The sequence below is a fragment of the Jatropha curcas genome, chromosome 9, assembly GCF_041381405.1.
Source record: "Jatropha curcas cultivar XTBG-Jc1 chromosome 9, XTBG_Jcur_1.0, whole genome shotgun sequence".
NCBI classification, from domain to species: Eukaryota; Viridiplantae; Streptophyta; class Magnoliopsida; order Malpighiales; family Euphorbiaceae; genus Jatropha; species Jatropha curcas.
In genome coordinates this window covers 22,591,119-22,618,105 of record NC_143159.1, presented here as the reverse complement: position 1 = coordinate 22,618,105, position 26,987 = coordinate 22,591,119, and the positions used below count along the sequence as shown (strand labels likewise).

Here is a 26,987-nt window from a genome sequence, read left to right as displayed (position 1 = left end):
TTATGGGCATTTTGATATTTTTAGTATTTTTTTCATTCTATTCTTCTCTTTCCTATAATAAAATATAATTTTTATTCCATTTTGCATATTAAACTCTAAAATATAATTTTTATTAGGTAAATGTGATAATGGTGGTGGTAGAGTGATTGAAGTGATGATGATAAAGCAGTGGCGGTAATGATGGTGATAGTAGAGTGGTTGTAGTGGTGGTGATAGAGCGGTTGTGGTGGTGGTGATAGAGCAATGGTGGAGTGATTGTGGTAGTGCGGTAGTGGTTATGGTGCGATGATTGTGGTGGTGGTGGCGATGGTGCGATGGTGGTGGTGGTGGTGATGGTGCGGTGATGGTGGTGGTGGTGGTGGGAGAGTGGTTAAGGTGGTGGTGGTGGTGGGAGAGCGGCTGAGGTGGTGGTTGTGGTGGTGTTGCTGGTGGAGTGCTTGAGGTAGTAATGGTGATGGTGGTAGAGGTGGAGGAATGATGGCAATAGTAGAGCGGTGATGGTGGTGGTGGTAGAGGTTGAGGAATGATAGCGATGGTAGAGTACTTGTGGTGGTTGTTGTGGTTGTTACAGAGCAATGGTGAAGTGATGGTGGCGGTGCAATGTGATGCAGTGGCAATGATGCAGTGGCGGTTGTGGTGGTGGTGCGATGGGGGTGGTGGAGCTGGTCGAGTGGTTGAGGCGGTGCTAGTAGATGTGGAGGAAGTGGCAATGGTAGAGCACTTATGGTGGTGCTAGTGGTGGTGGTGGTTGAGGTGGTTGGGATGGTGGACGATGGTCAAGCATGGTAATAGTGTTGGAGTTTGGATTGGAGTGACCGGATGTAATTGGTATTATATATGCTTGATGTAATGGCCAATACATATGTTTTTTTATGAATATTACATCAATTTAAGTATGAAGATTACATATTTAATTTCAATTACATTATAGTGTTAAATAAAAGTCTAACCAAATAATGTAATCAGTTATATAATATAATTCTCATTCCATTACATGGTTAATTACACCATACCAAACATGGGCTTATAATCTAAAACAGTCACCGAGATTGTTGAACCATGTTGTGTAGGATTGATTTGATATGGTGATACAATTAGAGTCAAGATGAACAAGACTCTTTATTAATCATATCAAATATTTTTTTTTTTTTTTTTTTTTTTTTTGCATATTATTCATCTAACAATCTAAGCCATTTCATGGAATAAGAAGTTAAAAATTATAAAAAGAAAACAAGAACAAAAGCAAAAAAATTTTAATTCTTCAAAGTCTAACTCCATAGTTCAAGTTTTCTACCCAAATTAAAATGCTTCATGAAAGTAATAATGGAAAGAGGAAACATGAAAATTTGTATTATTGACAAAGCATAAGTTCATTACAAAAGCATCAGCATTTTTTTCCTTGGAATGGCACAATACACGAAATAACGACTTGGAAAAAGATTTCAGGGGGAAAGAAAAGGGTATTGAGGACTATTTTTCAGCTCTTACAGAACTAAGAGAATTCACAATCTTGAAGTTGCATGTAAATGATGTGACTTTCACTTTATCAGAAAGGTATTTGCCTTTTAGTTACATAATGCACAAACAATTAGTAGAATTAGGAATAGAATTCTGGAGTTTTATGATATTTATAAAATGCATGCAAAAGAAGAGGCATTTTGAAGATCTTTGTACCTTACCTTTTTCTCTACAGCACATATATTGAATCAATGAACTTGTATCTTCAGCAAAGGATTTGCAGGATATTGGCATTAATCCCAAGATCAGCGCCAATTTGATCATACTCCTTCAGAGCAGCTTCCATCTCTGCTTCAATTGTAGCATCATCTATTCCATCGATTGTGTTCATGCGTAGGACATTGGCGTAATACTCCTCCCTTTCTGTATCATTCTGGAAGGGTTCCATTGCCGGGCCCTGTTGATTTTGGTTTCAGTTTTCTCAATACAGTAGGTGAAAACACATTAGTTCATATAATTCCTATGCTTAATCATTTCTTCGCTAAGAAAATAATGGTTAGCAGGAAAAAAAAAAAAAAATACCCTCGAGGTTTGTTTTAACATGTAATTTGATCCCCACTATTTCAAGATTAGCAAGTCCATATACCACCATCAGCAGAAAAATAAAAGATTTTGAGTGATTTTAAGAAACTACAGATGTGGTAAGAAATTTATAATATTATAATAAAGGACCAAGTCATTAACAATCTCACGGGCTCAAATTAGAAATAATAGGGAATAATATGTATATGAAAGAAAATCTCAGGGAATATTTTGCATTTAACCCTAAAAATAATTAAATTAAAAAGTGAAAAAAAGGATACGTAATATGCAGGAAGATCAGATGTCAAAATTGGTTCAAAACAAACTAGGGAAAGGAACCACAATTAGTACAAGTTTACCATTTTACAACGCAATGAAGCATTTTTCATAATGTTTGTTTCCTCAAAGCTAATCGGTTTACCTGACATAATTCTGCATAATGTTTGTAAATCTCACTGTTTTCATCTTGATCGCCCAGCAATGTACCGCCATACCAACCACTGGCTTCATCAACTGAGGTCATTGCAAGGTACCTTGAAATCCAAGCACAATCAAGATCCACTTAGACAGTAAAATCAACATTGATAACTACTCATTCAGTCATCCAGACAAAATTGAAAACAAATATAACAAAGAGGACAAAAGAAGAAAAAGCAACGAATATGATGATAAAAAACAGTTGCATAAAGGTCGTCCCAGAATCAATTTATCCTCCTTTAAAGGATAAAGGTCAAAATGTTTAATAAATTGCAACATGTGTTTTAATACATGCATAGGCACTAATATCCTTGCATGCATGACATTAGTGGTAAATAATTTCCAAAATATGTCCAGATCCGAAATTACTCATAAGCGTTGCCAGGGATACCTTTGTAAATGGTATCAACATATCAAAACCAACAAACCCACCAGCTCATGGCAAGCCCATTGACTGGCAAGGAATATATGTATGAGATGGGTCAATACTATCAAAAAAATACCTTTGGAAGATATCCTCTTCATTCATATCACCAACAGAAGATAGCCAATCTATGTCACCATAACCATCAACTTTGATATCTTTATGAGATCCTCCATTTTCAGTTTCTTGTTGAGCAGCCTTCGGAATAGAACCACTTTCTTCATACTTTCTCTGGCCAAAAAGCCAATTTGGGCTTTTGAGCTGTATTTCGCTGCACAAAAAGCATGTGTCAGTTATTATTTTTGGTAGTTGGACAAGTTACCAAGCATTATTTCTTTCAAACAATACATCAAATTCAGAAAATCTTTTTGCACAAATAAGACCAATGCTTGAATTAAAAATTATGGCACTGAAAGAAGAAAAGCATATTCTAAGACATGGTCCACGTAGAATCCAAGAGAAGCCTAACATCTTTAAGGAAGAAAACCTGATGGCGCTACATCCAAAAGTGAGACGTTATCAGGTCTCTTCATTTCATATACATTTTGAAATTGTCGTTAGCATTGAAGGAATCTAAATATTGCCTTCTTCCTTTTCAATTTCATATCAGTTGATTTCCTTCTTATGCACCTAAAAAGAGGTAACATGGAAAAGAAAGCAAAACAACGTAACTTTAAGGACATGCAATTATCTTTACATTTTGGAGTACAAAGTCAATAATAAAAAAGAAAAGAACCCAAACGACTGTGCGATTCCATACAATCAAACAGAAAGACTAGATACTTGAACAACCAAACCACAAGGTAGGTTATAAGATTCAAGGATAACAGGGTAAAAGAACTGTGTATGCACATGCAAGAAAGCACATACATGTGCACAAACATTGAAGAGAGAAAAGTTGAAAAGATAAGGAAACAAAAGCTAAGGTTAAGGGAAATATTACGCTGCATCAGGTGCCACACCCGAATTTCCCACACCACCACTTGGTCTTTGATCAGGCTCACAATAAAGTCTTACATTCTTGATCGTACCACAGGTCCTCTCAATCAATTTATCAAATGATGTCAGTTTCATGCGGGAAAAGTCTTCCCTGCAAGCTGGAACGGGAGCAAGAGTCATTCCAACTCCTTCAGCCTTAGGACTGCTTTGTGGAATACTGACAAAAAAAAGCGAGAGAGAGAAGAAAAAAAAAAAAAAAAAAACAGAATTACCAGCAAAATTAAAATTATAGGCAGATGAATTATTAACTTCTAACATCTTTTCTAAAAACTTGAGGCAAGCCTAGAAAGCACAGAAGTTAAAATTTTTACCAGGTCTCAGGATCAGGGTCTTCTTGAATTCCAGCAACATGAAGATAATAGTCCGTATCCAACTCCCAAAGTGCAGGTTTCCCTTCCTGCGGTCGGAAGAAACCCAGAAATCTAGAAAAAACGGCACAAAAGTGATAATTGAGGAAAAACAATTGCAAGCACCAACATTTGGAATTGCAAGTGTCCTAGCTTCCAACTGACATCTATGATTGCAGTGTGAAATTCAACTTATTTGCTTTGCTCAAAGCAATAATGCCACAAAATCTAGTAGAAATAATGATAAGGGAAGAACTGTTACAAATTTATTGCATCTTGCTTTTCACCATCAGTATAGGCATTGCTGTAGTAACGCTTAATTGACTTCAGAAATTCTCTAGATTGAGTTGTAGCTTTCCACTTTCCCTGCCTCTCTGGGAACACCTGAAACCAAGAATTGGCATGACCAAGCTAAAACCAAATCTATAAACAAGCTCACCGATTAAAAACAAAAGTTTACATGAGAAAGCATACAGTGTTATGAGCTGCAGAGCCACCATACTGTTGGGCAAGAGCATCTCCCATACCCTGATACATATCCATAAGAGCTGCAGCAATGCTACTGTCAGGATCCACTTTGGGAATATCTATAAGACGCATTGCATGGAGTTGGCGCCCTAAAGCTGCTAGGCCATAAGCATACTGGGCAACGTTTGTACGATCCAGGCAGTCAATGCAGTTTGTGCGTAACACTCCACTTTGGAAACGTGGTGCTTCACCACCAACCTTATCTTGTTTATTCTGTTGACTAGAATCTTTCTCGCTCTCACGATGCATTGTAGAACTAAGATTATCACTACCACTTCCAATCCTTGCAAGTTCCCCAGAGCCGGATCTCAAATCTCTGAGAGAAGCATCCCTGTAAAGAATGCAAAACAAGACAGGAAATAAAACCCAGTGAATTAGCCTTAAAAAAGAAAAACACTATATAGTTTTCTACCAAAAGATCTCTTCAATTTACTGCCCAAACATTTACTTTGAAGTTTAAGGGTAAGAAAATAAAATGGAACGCCTTCTCTGAAAGGCGTGACCTAGCTTCATTCTTCAACAAAAGAAACACTGAATCAACCTAAGCAGAAAAAGACGAATTGCAGTCGAAACTTTCCAAAATATAATGATTCATGAGATTGGGAGGAAAGAAAAACATCTCAATAGCAGTCAAAATGCTAACATGCTAAGCATAGCAGCTTTCTATAAAAAAATGAAACTGATACAAGTACATCAAACACGACTGTAAGCTTAACAGCCATTATTTACAATCAATAAATCCAGTCACGTGTTCACTACGTGTATGACAGCATCATGATAAATACATCAAAATGATAAAACTACCCAAAAATCTTTATATAGTATGCTTAATGGAATTTGAGAAGCTTCGCTTATGCTTCTCCAAATATATGCTATTAGTGACCGATAGAAATAACAATGAATTATTTACGCAACCATTAAGTTAGATGTACAGTTCGTAACTCCATCAGGAAGACAACTTCAACAACAAAAAGTAAACAAACAAGAGCTTCAGTCTTCAATTAAACTTAAGCACGTTAAAAATTGGGAGTCCACAATGCCTATGATAACTGTCTAGATACCCATTCAGAAATCTAAATCCCCCCTCATTCACGCCTGGAATGCACTATACATCTCATGACAAAAGTGGTAACCCATTGCTCAGGTTGCAACTTTCACTATAAGCTATATTGAGTGGCTGTCATCCAAATACATACTCATATTTTCTTATTTTATCACCACTTCATTCCTGCAAAGCCACTTCTTAATAATAATCCATGTATATCCAAATTTATGGTAAGTTTAAGAGGTTAACAAATGGTACTTTATATGTAGTCCAAAATTCAAATCCATACAAAGATTGTCTTCTAACTTGGATTTGTAGGATCCAGCCACACTCTTAAATTGCAAAGTCATATAGTTATGTTCCTTGGCACAGGATTGCATTACAGTTCGGCTGAAGGTTCAGGCTTGGTTGGAGGTAAGGTTGAATGTATTTGAGGTTTGCAAACTGACAAACTATCAATAATCTCAAATTAAGACACTGCAAAGAGCACAAACGAATCTGTAACCTAGTATGGGAACATAGATCAACATTACACGATGAGCAAGGAATTCAACAGCTACTTCATTTTCTTGCTAGTAAACATCATAGCTGTTTATTCAACGGTGTTCAACGTAAAACTTTATCATTGCATAATATGTCTCATTTGATGAGTCTATGAAGTCAACATAGCATGAAACCAAAAGTTTCACAGTACATCAATTTTATTAATTACTGATGGAGTGGGATCAATACACCTTGAAATAAAGGAAAGCATAATTAGAACATAGAAAATTTTGAAATATTATCAGTCACAAGAACAGGTAATATTCATAGAACATAAGAATTAAGAAAAAGGTACAGCCAAATACTTTTCTGCAACAATCCATTCCAGGTTTAATAAATTTCTCAAAGACCAAAATAAGAAGGAATGAACAGATAATCCAGCATCCTTGACATACCATAAAAACACATGATTGGAAGAAGCATAACACAAGATCAAAAGTTCCACAAATATTTGAGATCATAATATCAATGCAAAAATATCAATTGATATACATGAAAATTTTCAAAACAAGAATGTAATACCTTCCAGTGCTTGTTCGAGTAAGTTGGTTGATTCTCCTCTTCACAATGCTAGGTTTACCACTATAGTAAAAACCCGTCAAATCAAGTGCTTCACTCGCCACAGCACCCAAAACAGCCAAAACATTGGCAGACTTGCTGTGGGAACAACATGGAGGGCGAAAAAAAAGTGAGCTCAACAATATAATTAGTTGGAAGAGAAAAGAAAACAAACGTGAGAGAGACACCTCTTTGCAAACTTGTGAAAGTCCCAGTGGATAAATTTTAGATGGTCTTCTTCTGAAAGAACTGTGTTTAGATACCCAACTGCATGTGCAAACTCTCGTCTTAGCATCATTTCTCTAGGCCTCTTTTCAACAGTCTGCAAGTTAGCATTTAAAATTTTAGATTATTTCCAGGTAAGATAAAACATTTTGAACAAAGTTAAAACCTAAGTGGTTACCCAAAATGAGAAATAAATCTGCTAAGTAATGAACTGAACATATAAATTTGAGAACATTTTATATTTTACATATAAATATAGTGAACCCTTCCAAAATGAAGCCAAGAAATGGTGCTCATTATCATCATTATATTATTGAGATATAGAGATGGTGACAAATATGGTGCTTGAGAACTAGTCTCCCTTCTTTTTACAGAAAGTAACTAGCAGAAAACCTTTTTGTAAGAAAATAAAATGGGAAAATGAGTTATTTACTATTTCTATTCGCTTGAGACATTGAAAACCAACAAGGAACTTTTTGTGCCATTTGGCAAACAGTAACTTTCCTTTAATAAATAAAACAACGAGCAAAATTTGGACCTATGAAGAATTTATGTCAGTAGACTTTGTCTTAATCTATTACTTCTTCCATCCTATAATTTGTATCCAGGTTTAACTTGCACATGGATTAAGAAAATTTAGTTAATATGGTTAAACTATAATTTTTGCTTCATTTTTCCTAATATACCCTTATGTTAGTATCCATAAAAATTAAATGATCTAGTATTAAATTGTTCTTGAAATTAATCAAACATTTGATTAAATAGAGTTTTATTGTGATATATTAATTTTGTTTATATCTGTTAAGGATTAGTTGTAAATAGAACTCTATTAGGAGTTAGATTCCTATTAGGTTTATAGTATCTTGTATGTGTATATATATATGTGTCCCTATTGATGAATCAAATATAGAAAAATATTTTTCCCCATTAAATTTACATGGTATCAGAGCCTTTAGCTCGTTAGCTTTTTTTTCTTCTTCCGTTTCTGCGTTAACGTTTCCAGGGACCGGCGACACCTCTATTTCGCGCCTGTCAGTCTAGGTCACCCATCTAGACCTTTGTTTTTTTCTCACCGCCACCCAAGGGAGGAAGAGTAACCTCCGATCGGCGTCTCCACCAAATCCGGTGACCTGAAGACCGGCGAGTGTGTCTCATGCGCCGTCAGAAGAATCGGGCGTCAGCTCATGCGCCGGCGAGTGGAGGCGCGTCCGGCAGTTTCCGGTGACCGGATTTGGTCTCCCAGGATCGACTCGACGTCCAGACTCTTTTCCAGTGGTTAGTTTTCGGTTCCGGCAGCATCTGGTAGGCGCTTTCTTTGTTTTTTGCTACTGCTGTTTGCGGCTTTTGGTTCCTTTTGGTATTGCTACTATTCTGTTGAGTTCGTGCTATTATTTGGTTGCTGTTGGAGTATTTTATTAATGGAAACTACACCCACAGATTCTAAAGCTCTTATTACTGAATTGATCCCAGCAATGAATAAAATCACAGAACATAGATTGAAAGGAACTAATTATTTAGATTGGAGTAAGACAATTAGAATCTATTTAAGGAGTGTTGAAAAAGATGATCATCTAATTGATGATCCACCAATTGGTGACAATAGACAAAGTTGGCTAAGAGAAGATGCTAAGTTGTTTCTGTTGATTCGCAACTCTATTGACAGTGAAGTGGTTGGGTTAATTAATCATTGTGAGTTTGTTAAAGAATTAATGGATTATCTTGAATTTTTGTACTCGGGAAAAGGTAATCTGTCTCGTATGTATGAAGTCTGCAAGGGATTTTATAGGGCTGACCAGCAAGATAAGCCCCTTACAACTTATTTCATGGAGTTTAAGAAGATTTACGAGGAACTTAATGTTTTAATGCCTTTTAGTCCTGATGTTAAGGTTCAACAGACGCAGCGAGAACAAATGGCTGTGATGAGTTTTCTTGTAGGTCTTGCTCCAGTGTTTGAAACTGCCAAATCACAAGTTCTTTCGGGCAGTGATGTTACCTCTCTTCAGGAGACTTTTGCTAGATTGCTACGTACTGAAGGTTCTCATACACCTTCCCCTTCTGATAATAGTGCCCTTGTGAGTCGTAATCAGGTAGCTAGATAGCTAGGAAACAGAAGAAGAGGAGGAAATAACCGCAGTAATGGACCAATCACTCGGGAGACAAGCATTCTTATCTGCCATTATTGTCATGAACCTGGTCACACTAAACGGTATTGCAAGAAACTAATAAATAAGCCACCAAGGGTAAATATGGCACATCAAGATTATGCAGTTACTTCTTCTGACAACAATGTAACAATTTCTGCTGCGAAGTATGTTGAGCTCTCTAGATACCGTTCCTCTAAGTCTACTGATTCCTCAATTGCTGCTGCTGCCAACTCAGGTACCCCTTCTTCCTGTCTTATGTCTGCATCATCCGAGTGGGTCATTGATTCTGGTTGCACCGATCACATGACAGGTAACCCTAGTCTCTTATCCTTATTAAAAGAACCTAAACAATTTAATTGTCATGTTACTTTAGCTGATGGGTCCACATCTCCTGTCAAGTGTATTGGCACTGCCAATCCCATTCCATCTCTTCCATTGTCTTCTGTTTTTTGTTTGCCTCATTTTTCATTTAATCTATTATCTGTTAGCAAAATTACTCGTATGCTGAATTGTTGTGTCAAATTTTATCCTACATATTGTGTGTTTCAGGATCTTTTGATGAAGCGGATTATTGGTAGAAGACGTAAGTCTAGTGGCCTTTATCTTCTGGATGAACACGTTTCATTATCTCTGGCTTGTGCTGGTGCTCTCTCTCCTCTTGAGGTTCATTGTCGTTTGGGTCATCCGTCATTGTCTACTTTCAAGAAGTTGTGTCCGCAGTTTCAGTCTTTATCCAGTTTAGAATGTGAATCTTGTCAATTTGCCAAACATCATCGTTTACCTTTAGTTCCTCGAGTCAATAAACGGGTTTCATCCCCTTTTGAGTTAGTTCATTCTGATGTTTGGGGTCCATGTCCTGTTATTTCTAAAACTGGCTTTCAGTATTTTGTAACTTTTGTGGATGATTATTCTCGTGTTACTTGGTTATTTTTAATGAAAACTCGTTCTGAGATATTCTCTATTTTCTGTTCTTTTTGTGCTGAAATTAAAACTCAATTTAATACTTCTGTTCGCATATTGCACAGTGATAATGCTAAAGAATATCTATCTAGTTCCTTCCAATCTTATATGTCACAAAATGGTATTCTCCATCAAACATCTTGTGTTGATACTCCTTCTCAAAATGGGGTTGCAGAAAGAAAGAATCGACATCTTCTTGAGGTTGCTAGGGCACTTTTATTCCAAATGAAGGTCCCTAAACATTTTTGGGCTGATGCTGTCTCTACTGCATGTTTTTTGATTAATCGCATGCCTTCTTCTGTGCTTAATGGTGCAATTCCTTATAATGTCTTGTTTCCTTCTAAACTTCTATTCCCCATTGAACCTCGTATTTTTGGTTGTAATTGTTTTGTTCGTGATGTTCGTCCACAGGTTTCCAAATTAGATCCAAAGTCCCTTCGTTGTGTTTTCCTTGGGTATTCTCGGCATCAAAAAGGGTATCGTTGTTTTTCTCCCGATCTTGACCGTTATCTTATTTCAGCAGATGTCACATTTTTTGAGAATACTCCATTTTTCCTTCTTCTATATATAAAAGTGAGGGGGAGGATGACGACCTTTTAGTCTATGCTATCCAGCAAGTTCATAACTCTCCTGCTCCTGCTCCTGCTCGTATTCCTGACCTTGCTCCTGCTCCTACTCCAGCGTCTGCTGCTCCTATTCCCGCTCCTGCACCAACATCTACACGCCCTCGTTTTGAACAGGTTTATTCCAGGAGACCAGGAACTCTTGACTCACTTCCTCCACCTGCCGTTTCAACAGAAGATCCGGTTCTCTCCACTCAACCTGAGCCTGTGCCATCCACTGCCCAGTCAGACCTTGACCTTCCCATTGCTCTTCGAAAAGGTAAACGCAAGTGTACCTACCCTATTTCCTCTTTTGTTAGTTATGATCATCTTTCTTCTTCATCTTGTTGTTTTGTAAGTAACTTAGACTCTGTCTCTATTCCTAAAACTGTTGTCCAAGCTTTGTCCCATCCTGGTTGGTGTGCAGCAATGAGAGAGGAGATGGCTGCCTTAGATACTAATGGTACTTGGGATCTTGTGCCTCTTCCGGCAGGTAAGAAAGCTATTGGTTGTAAGTGGATTTTCACCGTTAAAGTGAATCCTGATGGGACTGTTGCTCGTCTCAAAGCTCGATTAGTTGCAAAGGGCTATTCTCAGATCTATGGCCTGGATTATTCTGATACTTTTTCTCCTGTTGCCAAATTGTCTTCTGTTCGTTTATTTATTTCATTAGCAGCTACTTTTGACTGGCCTTTACATCAGCTGGACGTTAAGAATGCCTTTCTTCATGGGGATCTTTAGGAGGAAGTTTACATGGAGCAACCACCAGGCTTTGTTGCTCAGGGGGAGTCGGGTAAAGTGTGTAAACTTCGAAAATCTCTTTATGGCCTAAAACAGAGTCCTCGAGCTTGGTTTGGTAGATTTTGCAATGTGGTACATCAATTTGGCATGCAGAAGAGTACTTCTGATCATTCTATATTTTTCAGAAGCACTAAGATTGGTTTGATTCTACTTGTGGTTTATGTTGATGACATTGTTATTACAGGGAGTGATTCAGCCGGCATTACATCACTCAAGTCATTTCTCCAGACCCAGTTCCAAACAAAAGACTTAGGATTGTTAAAGTATTTTTTGGGTATTGAAGTATCTAGGTGTAAGAGAGGCATCTTCTTATCTCAAAGGAAGTATGTCCTTGACTTACTAAAGGAAACTGGAAAGTTGGTTGCCAAGCCATGCAGTGCTCCAATGACTCCAAATTTGCAACTTTCAATTGGTGGTGAGCTATTTGATGATCCTGAGATGTATAGAAGGTTAGTGGGCAAATTGAATTATCTTACCGTAACACGTCCAGATATTGCTTACTCTGTGAGTGTCTTGAGCCAGTTTATGTCTTCTCCTACTGTTATCCATTGGGAAGCTTTAGGACAGATTTTGTGCTACTTGAAAGGTAATCCAGGTCGTGGCCTGCTTTACAGTAATCATAGGCATTTGAACATTGAATGTTTTTCAGATGCGGATTGGGCAGGTTCAAAGGTTGATAGAAGATCAACTTCAGGATATTGTGTCTTTGTAGGTGGAAACTTGATATCATGGAGGAGCAAGAAACAAAATGTAGTCTCACGATCGAGTGCTGAATCAGAATATCGAGCTATGGCACAATCTGCTTGTGAATTAATTTGGATTCGTCAGTTGTTAGAGGAAATTGGCTTCAAGTCATCCTTGCCTGCAAAGTTATGGTGTGATAATCAAGCTGCTCTTCACATTGCATCAAATCCAGTATTCCATGAACGAACAAAACATATCGAGATTGATTGTCATTTCATTCGTGAAAAGATACAACAGGGTGTTATCTCTACAGGACATGTTAAAACAAGTGAACAGTTAGGAGATATCTTTACAAAAGCTCTAAACGGACCCCGGGTTGACTATCTTTGTAACAAGTTAGGCATGATTAATATCTATGCTCCAACTTGAGGGGGAGTGTTAAGGATTAGTTGTAAATAGAACTCTATTAGGAGTTAGATTCCTATTAGGTTTATAGTATCTTGTATGTGTATATATATATATGTGTCCCTGTTGATGAATCAAATATAGAAAAATATTTTTCCCCATTAAATTTACAATATCAAAATTTAATTAATGATAATGTAATAGTTTGACTATATATTTGTTGACAAAAAAGCATATTAAATAAGGATAAAATAGTAAACTTCAAATACTATTCACTTCTAAAAAAGAAAACAAAACAACAATTGGGACAGATGAAAAAGGAAAGCAGGACGAAAATTATAGGACGGAGGAAGTAACACAGAGGAGAAAACTATACAAAAAGGAAAAAAATTGTTCCAGCCTATGAGGTACTTAGGCACATCCCTTGGGGTCATACTTTTTAGAACATTGTCCATTGCCTATCCCTATATGGTTATTATGGGTCCTTTAGCGAGCTTCCAAAAGAATTGAAACATCACTTCCTTTTAATTTTGATTAGAAAAACCTTTTTAGTTGACTAATTTGTTATATCCCCTAAATGCTTAAATGCAAAAAAAATCCTCCATTAGAACCTTGCCCACAAACAAATGAATCCTCAAAAAACATTGTGTTACACATCTTACTTTAGAAAAAATGTAAGGGAACTTGAATAACCACTTACTCCAATATAAGGAAGCTGGAAACAATTATTCTAATGTCTTGATTAATCCAATAAAAGGTGTAACATACAACTCATCATTTTTTATGCAGGAGGATCCAAGACTAATTAAGAAGTTTTCTTTTAGTTTCCTTTTTTATTTAAGATTCTTAATTAAATTAAAGAATGTTAATTAATCAGGAATTTATTTTCAATTTCCTTCTTTAATTAGGAATACTATTCAGTCTAGGACTATTTAGCTAAATAGGAATATTTTTCAGTGTAGGAGTATTAGCTAATTAGGAATGCTTCTCAGTATAGAATTAGGATTTGTCCTAACTAATTAAATAGGACAACAACAATTAGTTTTAGGGATTGTTTTTTATCTATGAATTCAGAATTTTAATTTTAAGGGTTTCTTTGAGACCGATATATTATTTTGTTCCAACCAAAATCATCCTATTTGTTAAGGACTAGTTGTAAATATAGTTTTATTATAAGTTAGATTCCTAACAGGTTTATAGGTATCTTATATATGTATATATATGTGACCCTATTGATGAAAATATACACAATAATATTTTTCCACATTAAATTACATGGTATCAGAGCCTTTGGCTCTTTAGTGTCCTTTTCTTTTTTTTTCTTTTCTGCGTTGACGCTTCCGGCGAGAAGCTTACTGTTTCGTGACTATCAGTCTAGGTCTCCCACCTAGGCTTGTGCATTTGTCTCACCGCCACCCAAGGAAGAGAAAGTGACCTCCGATCAGCCTCTCCATCAAATGCGGTGGCCTGAAGACCAGCGAGTGGGCCTCATGCGCCGTCAGAAGAATCTGACGTTGTCTCACGCACCGACAAGCGAAGGCGTGTCCAGCAGTTTCCAGCGACCGGATTTCATCCTCTAAGATCGACTCAGCGTCAAGAATCTTTTCCAGTGGATAGTTTCCACTCCGGCAACATTTGGTAGGCGCTTTCTTTGTTTTTTGCTACTATTGTTTGCAGCTTTTGGTTCCTTTTGGTGTTGATATTGTTCTGTTTGGTTCATGTTATTATTTGGTGCCTCTGTTTCTAAGTTGCTGTTGGGGTTGATGAAATCTTTGTGAATAAAGTAAATAAGGTGTTTCCTAGTCTTGGTTTATTCCTAATTAGTGTAAAGATTGTGTTTCCTAGTTTAGGTTTATTCCTAATTAGATTACTTTCTATATTGGAACAATTTTTTGTATATATATAGTGGAGTAGAGGTTGAAAAATATAACCCAATTGAAAGAAATAAAACATATTCTTTCCTTTAATTTCTACATGGTATCAGAGCCATTGCCGTGAATTTTTAGGCAACAGTTTCAGTTTGCAAAGTGGTCTGAGATACGCACAGCACAGCCGAAAGTGGGAGTTGGTCGTCACCGCCCATCTTAGAAGGAAGAACGACCGCTGATCGGCACTCCGTCCAAACCGCGTCGCCGTCCGACCACGCGGGTGCGGCTGTTTCCGGTGAGCTCCGTCGACGATTCTTGTTCCGACGACCTCAACTCGGTGTGGCGACTCAGACCTACTAGTTCTTCAGCACCAGTTTTGCCTTTTTTTGGAATTTTTTCCCTTTCCATCACTGCTGCTGCCTTTTTTACCACTGCTGCCATTTAAATTTTTTTTTTTTTTAAGATATGGTTGACGAAAAGAAGATAGATATGGTTTTTCACTCAGAGAGCCCCTCACTTCAAATTAGTCCGGTGAAGTTAAATGGAACAAACTACCTGGCTTGGTCTCGGTCTTGTTTATTATTCATTGAAGCTAGAGATTTGCAGGGATACCTTGATTGTGGAGCAACTAAACCAGTTTCGACAGATCCAGCCTTTAACAAGTGGAAATCCGTAATTATATCTTGGTTAATAAATTCTATGCAGCCAACTATTTCCCGAGGATATTTGCTTCTTGATACAGCTAAGAAGATATGGGATGCTGCTTCACAAACGTATTCACAAACTGGAAATTATGCTCATAGGTATGAATTGCGACAGAAAGTTCATGAAACGAAGCAGGGAGATCTACCTATCGCTCAGTATTTTGCTGAACTTAGTGGATTATGGCAGGAACTGGATTATTATCAAGATTTTCAAGCAAGATGTACTGATGATGCGACTCAAGTTCAAAAGTTGATTGAAGTAGAACGTGTGTATGATTTTCTGGCTGGCCTAAATAACGAGTATGATCAGATTCGAGTCCAAGTTCTTGGACGAGATCCTTTCCATCCTTACGACAAGCAAACTCATTTGTACAATAAGAGGAGACTAGGAGGAAAGCTATGGTTCACAAATCTACAATTGATAAAGCAGGGTTGATTGCTAATTCTGCAAGAGAACATATCCAGGCTGCAAAGAGCAATTCTTCAGATAGAGATCAATTATTTTGTGACTATTGCGGTAAGAATAGTCACACTAAGGAGTTATGCTGGAAATTACATTGACGCCCAACTAAAGGGCGTGGAGGGAAGCGGATCAGTTCTGCTAGACCACAGGCGCACATATTTGATAGTGGAGCTTAATCTGAGGAACCATCTACTGCTGGAAGCTTTTCTGATAAGGAGATTCAGTCCCTTAAACGATTGTTGTCATAGCTTGATTCATCCTTAACTCAGATTGCAACCTCTAATTTCGTTAATTCAGGTAATGCTTTTCTTACTTTTCTTGCAAAAATTGCAAAACCCTCTTGGGTTATAAATTCAAGAGCAAATAAACATACAACAGGCTCTATAAAACATTTCCTCACATATTCTAAATATCAAAGCACAGACAAAATTCACATTGCGGATGGTTCCTTAGTACCAATTGCTGGCACAGGTTCTATTGACTGTACTTCCAATATTAAACTCTCCCATGTTCTTCATGTTCCTAGATTTCCTATTAATCTGTTATCTGTTAGCTTAATCACAAAAGCACTTAATTTCAAAGTAACTTTTTACCCTACTCATTGTATATTTCAGGAATTGAATACGGGGAGAATGATTGGCAGTGGTAGCTTGTGCGATGGACTGTATCTGTTGGATGACGTTTGTCATTTGTCAAATTCAGGTACCAGTCAAGCTTTGTTAGGAAATTCTAGAAATCCTTCCCATGACAAAAAACGAGACATGGGATCTTGTAACTCCTCCACCAGGAAAGAAGCTAGTTGGATGTAAATGGGTGTTCACAATTAAACATAGGGCAGATGGTTCAATTGAGAGGTACAGGGCTAGATTGGTAGCCAGAGGATTCAGTCAGACCTATGCGTTGATTATCAGGAAACATTTGCCCCTGTAGCCAAGATGAACACAATCAGAATTTTGTTGTCTTGTGCAGTATCTTGACTGGGAGTTACATCAATTTGATGTTAAAAATGTTTTTCTACATTGCGATTTGAAAGAAGAGGTGTATATGGAGATTCCTCCTGGATTTGATGATGACAAAACCAAAGGAAAAGTTATGCTTTCTTTTGGGTATATTCAGAGCGATGTTGATCATATTTTGTTCATTAAACATCATGAAGGTAAGATCACATTGCTTATTGTTTATGTTGATGATACAGTGATGACTAGAAATAATGAAGAAGAAATGACTCGCTTGAGAAATTTGTTAGCCAGGGAGTTTGAAATTAAGGATTTGGGAAAGTTGACATATTTTCTTGGGATAGAAGTTTTTAGGTCAGAAAAAGGGATTTTTATTTCTCAGAGAAAGTACATCCTTGATCTCCTTAAAAAAGCTGGTATGTTGGGATGTAAACCTGCAGAATCACCTATTAAAGCCAATCATAAGCTTCAAGCTGGAGTGGGAAGCTCAGTTGATGTTGGCAGGTATCAGAAATTGGTCGGGAGGTTGATTTACCTTGCCCATACTAGACCAGCTATTGCCTATGCTGTAAGTTTAGTGAGTCAGTACATGCATGACCCTCGGGAGTCTCACTTAGAAGCAGTGCATCGGATTCTAAGATATTTAAAATCAGCTCCAGGTAGAAGACTTTTATTTTCTAAAAATGGCCATTTAACAATAACAGGCTATAAAGATGCGGATTGGGCTGGTTCCCTTGATGACAGGAGATCAACCTCAGGTGATTGTGTTTTTGTTGGAGGAAACCTGGTCACATGGAGAAGCAAGAAGCATGCTGTTGTTGCAAGGTTCGATGCAGAAGCTGAATATAGAGCTATGGCACAGGAAATCTATGAAGTACTATAGTTGCACAGATTAATGGAAGAGTTAAAGTTGATTGAAGCAACAAAGCACATAGAGATTGATCATCACTTTATAAAAGAGAAGATAGTTGAAGGTTTTATAAGTGTCTCCTATATAGCTTCAAAAGAGCAACTAGCTGATGTTTTCACAAAAGGTTTGCATAGCAAGTTGTTTCATCCTTTAGTTTGCAAGTTGGGCATGAGTAATATCTATGCACTAACTTGAGGGGGAGTGTTGAAATCTTTGTGAATAAAGTAAATATCGTATTTCCTAGTTTAGGTTTATTCCTAATTAGTGTAAAGATTGTGTTTCCTAGTTTAGGTTTATTCCTATTTAGATTATTTCTTATATTGGAACAATTTTTTGTATATATATAGTGGAGTAGAGGTTGAAAAATATAACCCAATTGAAAGAAATAAAACATATTCTTTCCTTTAATTTCTACAGGAGTGTTTAGTGTTTATTAATGATGGCTGAACCTAATGATACTAAAGCTACTATCACTAAATTGATCCCAGCAATGAATAAAATCACAGAACATAAACTGAAACGGACTAATTATTTAGATTGGAGTAAGACAATTAGAATTTATTTGAGGACTGCTGAAAAAGATGATCATCTAGTTGATGATCTGCCAACTAGTGACATTAGACAAAGTTGGCTAAGGGAAGATGCTAAGTTATTTCTACTGATTCGAAATTCTATTGATAGTGAAGTGATTAGGTTAATTAATCATTGCGAGTTTGTTAAAGAATTAATGGAATGTCTTGAATTTTTTTACTCGGGAAAAGATAATTTGTCTCGTGTGTATAAAGTCTACAAAGGATTTTATTGGGCCGACCAACAAGATAAGCCCCTTACAGCTTATTTCATGAAATTTAAGAAGATTTACGAGGAACTTAATGCTTTATTGCCTTTTAGCCCCGGTGTTAAGGTTCAACAAACTCAAAGAGAACAAATGGTTGTGATTAGTTTTCTTGCAGGTCTTGCTCCGGTTTTTGAAACTGCCAAATCACAGGTTCTTTCATGCAATGACATTACCTCTCTTCAGGAGACTTTCGCTAGACTACTGCGTACTAAAGGATCTCATACCCCTTCCCCTTCTGAAAATAGTGTCCTTGTGAGTCGTAATCAGGTAGCTAGAAAATAGAGGAAGAGAAGGAAATAACCGTAGTAATGGAGCAATTAATCAGGAGGTGAGTATTATTATCTGCCATTATTGCCATGAACCTGGTCACACTAAACGGTATTGCAAGAAACTGATAAATAATCTGCCAAGGGCAAATATGGCAACTCAAGATTCTGAAATTGCTTCTTTTGACAACATTGTAACAATTTCTGTTGCAGAGTATCCTGAGCTCTCTAGATACTGTTCTTCTAAGTTTGTTGATTCCTCATTACTGCTGCTGCCAATTCAGGTACTCCTAATATATGTCTTATGTCTACCTCATCAGAGTGAGTCATTGATTCTGATTGCACATGTCACATGACAGGTAACCCTAGTCCCTTATCCTTATTCAAAGAACCTAAACAATTTAATCATCATGTTACTCTAGCTGATGGGTCCACATCTTCTATCAAGTGTATTGGCACCACTAATCCCATCCCATCTCTTCTATTGCCTTTTGTTTTTTGTTTCCTAGTTTTTCGTTTAACCTATTGTCTGTTAGCAAAATTACTCATATACTGAACTGTTGTGTTAAATTTTATCCTACTTATTGTGTTTTTAAGGATCGTTTGACGAAGCGGATTATTGGTAGAGGACGTGAGGCTGATGGCCTTTATCTTCTGGATGAGCAAGTTTCATTATCTTTGGGTTCTGCCGGTGCTCTATCTCCTCTTGAGGTTCATTGTCGTTTGGACCATCCTTCGGTGTCTACTTTAAATAGTTGTGTCCGCAGTTTCAGTCTTTATCAGTTTTGGAATGTGAATCTTGTCAATTTGCCAAACATCATCGTTTACCTTTAGTTCCTTGAGTCAATAAACGGGTTTCATCTCCTTTTGAGGTAGTTCATTCTGATGTTTGGGGTCCATGTCCTATTATTTCTAAAACTGGCTTTAGGTACTTTGTTACTTTTGTGGATGATTATTCTCGTTTTACTTGATTATTTTTAATGAAAACTCGTTCAGAGATATTCTCTATTTTCTATTCCTTTTGTGCAGAGATTAAAACTCAATTTAATACCTTTGTTCGCAAACTGCAAAGGGGTAATGCTAAAGAATATTTATCTAATTCATTCCAATCTTATATGTCACAAAATGGTACTCTCCATCAAACATCTTGTGTTAATACTCCTCAAAATGGGGTTGCAGAAAGAAAAAATCGACATCTTCTTGAGGTTGCTAGGGCACTTCTGTTCCAAATGAAGGTCCCTAAATACTTTTGGGCTTATGCTGTTTCTACTGCATGTTTTTTTGATCAATCACATGCCTTCTTTGCTTAATGGTGAAATTCCATATAGTGTCTTGTTTCCTTCTAAGCTTCTATTTCCCATTGAACTTCGTATTTTTGGTTGTACTTGTTTTGTTCGTGATGTTCGTCCATAGGTTTCCACATTAGATCCAAAGTCCCTCCGTTGCGTTTTCCTTGGGTATTCTCAGCATCAAAATGGGTATCGTTCTTTCTCTCCCAATCTTGACCGTTATTTTGTTTCTGTAGATGTCACATTCTTTGAGAATACTCCATTTTCTCCTTCTATATATAAGAGTGAGGGGGAGGATAATGAGCTTTTAGTCTACACTATCCAGCAACTTCCTGGCTCTCCTGCTCATGCTTCTATTCTTGATCTTGCACCTGCTCCTGCACCAGCATCTGCTCACCCTCGTTTTGAACAGGTTTATTCCAGAAGACCAGGGAATCTTGACTCACTTCCCCCACCTGCCGCCTCAACAGAAGATTTGGTCTCCCCTACTCAACCTGAGCCTGTGTCATCCACCCCTCAGTCAAACCTTGACCTTCCTATTGCTCTTCAAAAAGGTAAACACAAGTGTACCTATCCTATTTCTTCTTTTGTCAATTATGATAATCTTTCTTCTTCATCTCATTGTTTTGTAAGTAACCTAGACTCTGTTTCTACCCCTAGAACTGTTGTTCAAGCTTTGTCCCATCCTATTTGGTGTGCAGCAATGAAAGAGGAGATGGCTGCCTTAGATACTAATGGTACTTGGGATCTTGTGCCTCTCCCTACAGGTAAGAAAGCTATTGGTTGTAAGTGAATTTTCATCGTTAAAGTGAATCCTGATGGGTCTGTTGCTCGTCTCAAGGCTCATTTAGTTGCTAAGGGCTATTCTTAGATTTATGGCCTTGATTACTCTGACACTTTTTCTCCTGTAGCCAAATTGTCTTCTGTTAGTTTGTTTATTTCTTTAGTAGCTACTTTTCATTGGCCTTTGCATCAGCTGGATATTCAGAATGCCTTTCTTATGGGGATCTTCAGGAGGAAGTTTAAATGGAGCAACCGCTTGGCTTTGTTGCTTAGGGGGAGTTGGATAAAGTGTGTAAACTTTGCAAATCTCTTTATGACCTAAAAATAGAGTCCTCGAGCTTGGTTTGGTAGATTTTGCGATGCGGTACACCAATTTGGCATGCAGAAGAGTACTTCTGATCATTCTGTACTTTTCAGAAGGACTAAGACTGGTTTGATTCTACTTGTGGTTTATATTGATGACATTGTTATTACAGGGAGTGGTTCAGCTGGTATTACATCACTCAAGTCATTTCTCCAAACTCAATTCCAAACAAAAGACTTAGGGCCGTTGAAGTGTTTTTTGGGTATTGAAGTGTCTAGGTGTAAGAGAGGCATCTTCTTATCTCAAAGGAAGTATGTCCTTGACTTACTGAAGGAAACTGGAAAGTTGGGTGCCAAGCCATGCAATGCTCCAATGACTCTTAATTTGCAACTTACAGCTGACGGTGAGCTATTTGATGATCCTAAGATGTATAGAAGATTGGTGGGCAAACTGAATTATCTTATGGTAACACGTCCAGGTATTGCTTACTTGTGAGCATCTTAAGTCAATTTATGTCTTCTCCTACTGTTATCCATTGGGAAGTTTTAGGACAGATTTTGTGCTACTAGAAAGGAGTCGTGGCCTCCTTTATAGTAATCATGGGCATTTGGACATTGAGTGTTTTTCATATGCGAATTGGGCAAGTTCGAAGGTTGATACAAGATCAACTTCAAGATATTGTGTCTTTGTGGGTGGAAACTTGATATCGTGGAGGAGCAAGAAACAAAATGTAGTTTTATCATGAGTGCTGAATCAGAATTTTGAGCTATGGCACAATCTGCTTGTGAAATAATTTGGATTCGTTAGTTGCTAGAGGAAATTGGTTTCAAGTCGTCCTTGCCTGCAAAGTTATGGTGTGATAATCAAGCTGCTCTTCACATTGCATTAAATCCGGTATTCCATGAACGAAGAAAACATATTGAGATTGATCGTCATTTCATTCGTGAAAAGATACAACAGGGTATTATCTCTACAAGACACGTTAAAACAAGAGAACAATTAGGAGATATTTTTACAAAAGCTCTAAATGGACCTGAGGTTGACTATCTTTGTAACAAGTTGAGCATGATTAACATCTATACTCCAACTTGAGGGGGAGTGTTAAGGACTAGTTGTAAATAGAGTTCTATTATAAGTTAGATTCCTAATAGGTTTATAGTATCTTGTATATGTATATATATGTGACCCTATTGATGAAAATATACATAATAATATTTTTCCACATTAAATTACACTATTCTACCCCTAATTGTTGAGTTAATTTGCGCTAAATTCTTCCCCTGCATCAAGTGGTATCAGAGCACAAAAAGATCCACAATTGCTGTAATTTTTTTTTTTATTATTATTATTATTATTATTCTGTTCTAAACCATGTTTGGTAGAGAGAGAGAGATCGAACTAGAGGTAATCAGTCCCAACAAATAGAGATTGCTGAGACATGGCGAATGATTGAGGATTTGACCTGGGCTGTATAAGCCTTACAACGTCAAGAACCTGTGGAAGCCCGAATGGGAATTCCGGAAGGCAACCACAAATAACTCAAGGTTCAAGGGGATCTTGAGATTGATGAAGTCAAGGACATAAACCCTTTTCATAAAGTTGCACAAACCGAGCGGCACAAAGTGGATTGGAAGGGTTGTCACTACATGCCTGTTTTTGAATGGTGAAGGGATGAAGATTGAATTAGCTGATCTTCATGGAGAGTAACATGCAGCATATTATTTAGATTGGGAAATAACAACATTGTTAGATGTTGATGACCCTAAGGAGAGTGAAAAGGAGAAAGAAGTTTCATATTTTGACAATCAAAACAGTGAAGGCAGCAACAACGACCTTATGGAGCCAATCTATGATGAGTATGATGATGAAGAGCAAGAAATTGACCTAGTTTCTACCCAAGGAGAAAATGCTGCCATTCAGCAGGTTCTTGTTATCCCTAAAATAGAAGAACAAAAAGATTGGAATATTGAAAGTGGAAACAAAGGAAGATTGTTATTATTCACAAAAGTATTTGCTTCTGGATGTTGATAGCATAAAACTTTCAAAAGCAGATTGTTTGCAGCAAGTACTCCATGGAGTTGAAACACATCTTCAACCAAGAAGGCTAGTGCAAACACGGAAAAGTCTTTTTGTTGAACCAGCTTTGCTTGCTTGGAAAAAGGATGGATTATTTGAATGGCTTGTGATATTAGTTACTCTTGCAAAAGCCTTAAGCACGTGGTATTCTAAGGAGAAGTTTACACGAATATATTCTATTCTCGTGGCTAAAATCACTAAACTTTTCTCGTCAAAGCCGAGTTCTTTTCACACCTGAGGAGAATGATGCAGGAGCATCCAAGACTAATTAAGAAGTTTTCTTTTAGTTTCCTTCTTTATTTAGGATTCCTAATTAAATTTAAGAATGTTAATTAATCAAGAAAAGTTTTCTTATAGATTCCTTCTCTATTTAGGATTCTTAATTAAATTAAAGAATGTTAATTAATCAGGAAATTATTTTCAGTTTTCCTTCTTTATTTAGGATTTAGCTAAATAGGAATACTATTCAGTCTAGGACTATTTAGCTAAATAGGAATACTATTCAGTCTAGGAGTACTAGCTAATTAGGAATGCTTTTGCAATATAGAATTAGGATTTGTCCTAACCAATATAAATAGGACAGGAACAATTAGTTTTAGGGATTGTTTTTTATCTATGAACTGAGAATTTTAATTCTAAGGGTTTCTTTGAAACCGATATGTTATTTTGTTCCAACCAAAATCATCCTATTCTAGCCCTAATTGTTGAAAGTTAATTTGCCCTAAATTCTTCCCCTGCATCAATATTCCTATTCTTGTCATTTAAGAACTACAAATAAATTCAAGAAAAAGCTCATTCATGCACAAAGCATTCAGTAAACATTCAAAGGAAGTCTCTGACTAGCCTACTTAACAACAATATGATACACAAACTTGCAACTCGAGAGTTGTACAAAGCATTGAGCAACAAATTTCATTTCATAGTAGCTTGGATGGTTTATGTTTCTACCATACAATTGAAATTGCAATCCACCAAATACCTTAGTAAATAAATTTATAAAGATAAATACAAGAATTACTCTATAGCAACATGCAAGACAATGAATGACTAATCCAACTTGCTATCATCAAGATTTATAAAGATACGAGAAGTTGATATCAAAAAATGAATTTGGGGGAACCTTAAATTATTACTATCAAGATTCATGAAGATACGTGGATAGTAGAAAATGAATTTGGAAAGAACCTTAATTAAGTTGAGCACAATAATTGGGTTGCCATATCTCTTTGCCAGGTCCTCAAAATGCAATTTGGTAGCCTGGTAGGTAGGATCATACCTTTGCACTGATTTAGAATGAAGAAATAAGAGTTAGAAGATCTATTTTTTATAAAGCCATGCAATATGTTGCATATACACTCAATAACAACCTCAAATGTATCAAATTCCAATGTCCTTACAGATTATATCAGGTTTAGGACTAAATCTTGAAGCTTCTTGTGACCAGAAAAGGGGAATTGATCCACGCAACTGCACAACAGAACTCATTTTCCCCTTGCATGATCCAGCTTCTTCATCAAGCACAATTTGTTCTGTCTCAACCTCATTTGCAACCCTTCCCCAGTCATTCACTCCCCTCTTCAAGTAACTGCAGCCCATTAACAAGCCACCATTAGGAAACTTCTACCTAAATATAAATGCAAACATTACTCTCTTTGCTTTTTAGAAAAGAAAATTCATTTTGTTATTTCTATTAAAAAACTGCAATGGCAGCAAAAACTAAAAAGTCTAAATAATGATAACGATGGGTTAATTTCATCAAGGATCACTAATCAATAACTTTAGTTCATTCTTCAAAGCGACCATTAAAGATAAATTTGTGTCAACCATTGGATTTGGATATAAATTGCAAACAAATAATGTCGCTTCCAAAGCAGAATACTAGAACCCATTTAAAATGAAATGTAATTATGAAACAGAAGAAAAATTAGATACCCTTGTCAAAATCATGTTGCAATTCAGACTTAATCTAATAGCTAAGTCAATCTATAGTAATAGTAAAAAGTTTAATGACATAAACCCATTTCAGTCAAATATCAAATGCAATGCTGGAGGATACACAACAGAATAAAAGTCACACATAAACAATCTTAAGTTGAAACCAGAACATACCGAGTCCCAGCAAAATGCCGAGAGCGTCTAGAAATCAAGGCAACACTGAAGTCTCTCCCAAAGATTGACAGCTTAACCTGACATAATAAATATAACAGAATGGGTCAAACCGCTAAACACACATTTTACTCAACTAAAGCGAATGCAAGGACCAACATCAAGCAATCGTGTGTGATAAATTAGTTTCAAAAGGGTAAGCAGTACTTGTAACTGAAAAAAAAAAAAAAATCATTGTTCCCACTTCAAATAAAAAATTCCTAGAATCATACACAATACAGAATTCCTGTTGTGAAAAATTAATATCTGTCAAACTGCTTTTAGAGAAATTAATCTTCAGTCCTAACATTCCATCAAAATATCAATCAAATAGAACATTTCGGAAACTTCTGTCATTGTTTGCAAAAAGAACACTGTATGCCCTGCAAATTCCAATTACACAAGAATACACCAAACTGCAGCCATTGCCCTGTTCATCTTCCAATATTATTATTCTTTGAAGTAACAAACTCTAGGATTTATGCTACAATTTTTTCTAACACACATTCCAAGCAACTTCAAATGCTCCCATAATATTCATATTCATATGCCATAGTATTATCAGACTGATAAGCACATTAGAAGAACTGCAAAATTTTAGGTGATTCAATAAAATGAAAAGTGAAATTCTAGTGGCTAGCAAATTAGGGAGTTTAGTTCATTGCAAATGTATTCTGCAAGCAAAAAGACTTACATTATCACATGATCATTTATAAGACAAATAAATAATATAGAAATAAACAAAAGACACGCAAACCTGCTTAAAATGACCATGGACTAGTGCTATAGTCCAAATAGTATTGCCACATGCTGACCGAATAGGTTTTGTTAGAAATCCATTCCACACGAACATGTTATCATATGGCATCTTATCTTTACCAACTGATGACACATTTTTTTGCAAGCTTTGCATTATAGGATATGTATAACTAAAGAAGAAATCTTTGGTTAAATCCACACTGGACAATAGCTTTTTATACCTGCACTTAAGAAAAATCAAAAATAAAACTACTAAGCAATAAACAATCTGATTCATGGTAGATAACAGGTGAATAATATACATAACTCATAAATGAAGAGAAGAAAATGAAAAAATAAAGAATCAAAATGTTATCCAACATTGATACTTCAGACCCAATTTGACACTTCATTTACTCAAACAAATTGTCAACAAAAAACTTCATTCCACATATTCAAATATTCAGCTATTAAAATGGAAAAATTTTGCCTTAGGCAAATATTTCAGGTGGGAGGTATTAATTGGAATTCATATCAAGATATAGAAATTGCAGCTAAGATGACTAGGCAACTTCTGTCACAAACAAGGTAATCTTTTTAAGGCCAATGCCAGAATATAATGACGTATACGTCAAAGTTTCCTCAACCAACCAGAATATGGAAGAGGAGCTGGGGCAAGACAAGAATAGGACCAGAAAGACAAGAGCTTGCAGTCTTGAACAGCCTGCCTTAAGGTTTTCAAAATATCCCAGCTAACCTACCAACACAAATGAGGTTTTTGTGTAGAATTCTTTTAGGTATTTCCAATGACTTGAACAGAAGAAGTGTTAATACTAACAATGTGTTATCATTACTAGCCGTAGCT

General features: G+C 36.6%; 2 protein-coding genes across 2 annotated transcripts in view; one reads left to right on the top strand and one right to left on the bottom strand.

The window, feature by feature from the left end:
* Positions 1 to 1,516: 1,516 nt before the first annotated feature.
* ATSAC1 (Phosphoinositide phosphatase family protein) overlaps positions 1,517 to 26,987 on the bottom strand; it is a 28,106-nt gene continuing 2,635 nt past the window's right edge. The window contains exons 4-16 of the mRNA XM_012211409.4: positions 26,142 to 26,364; positions 25,349 to 25,425; positions 24,637 to 24,824; positions 24,425 to 24,522; positions 7,150 to 7,283; positions 6,926 to 7,060; positions 4,762 to 5,146; positions 4,550 to 4,671; positions 4,252 to 4,362; positions 3,885 to 4,097; positions 3,021 to 3,212; positions 2,462 to 2,573; positions 1,517 to 1,915 (exon numbers count right to left, since the gene is read on the bottom strand). Coding sequence (XP_012066799.2) covers positions 1,724 to 1,915; positions 2,462 to 2,573; positions 3,021 to 3,212; positions 3,885 to 4,097; positions 4,252 to 4,362; positions 4,550 to 4,671; positions 4,762 to 5,146; positions 6,926 to 7,060; positions 7,150 to 7,283; positions 24,425 to 24,522; positions 24,637 to 24,824; positions 25,349 to 25,425; positions 26,142 to 26,364 — 2,182 coding nt within the window. The 3' untranslated portion in view covers positions 1,517 to 1,723. The remainder of the gene's footprint in view (positions 1,916 to 2,461; positions 2,574 to 3,020; positions 3,213 to 3,884; positions 4,098 to 4,251; positions 4,363 to 4,549; positions 4,672 to 4,761; positions 5,147 to 6,925; positions 7,061 to 7,149; positions 7,284 to 24,424; positions 24,523 to 24,636; positions 24,825 to 25,348; positions 25,426 to 26,141; positions 26,365 to 26,987) is intronic.
* On the top strand, positions 8,574 to 9,652 carry LOC149493815 (uncharacterized). Its single transcript, XM_089725672.1, has one exon. The coding sequence runs from the start codon at positions 8,605 to 8,607 to the stop codon at positions 9,283 to 9,285; it is 681 nt and encodes a 226-aa protein (XP_089581798.1). The 5' UTR covers positions 8,574 to 8,604; the 3' UTR covers positions 9,286 to 9,652.

Excerpts from the sequence above, each read along its gene's own strand:
- LOC149493815 (XM_089725672.1), top strand. The coding sequence starts at position 8,605 with ATGGAAACTACACCCACAGATTCTAAAGCTCTTATTACTGAATTGATC.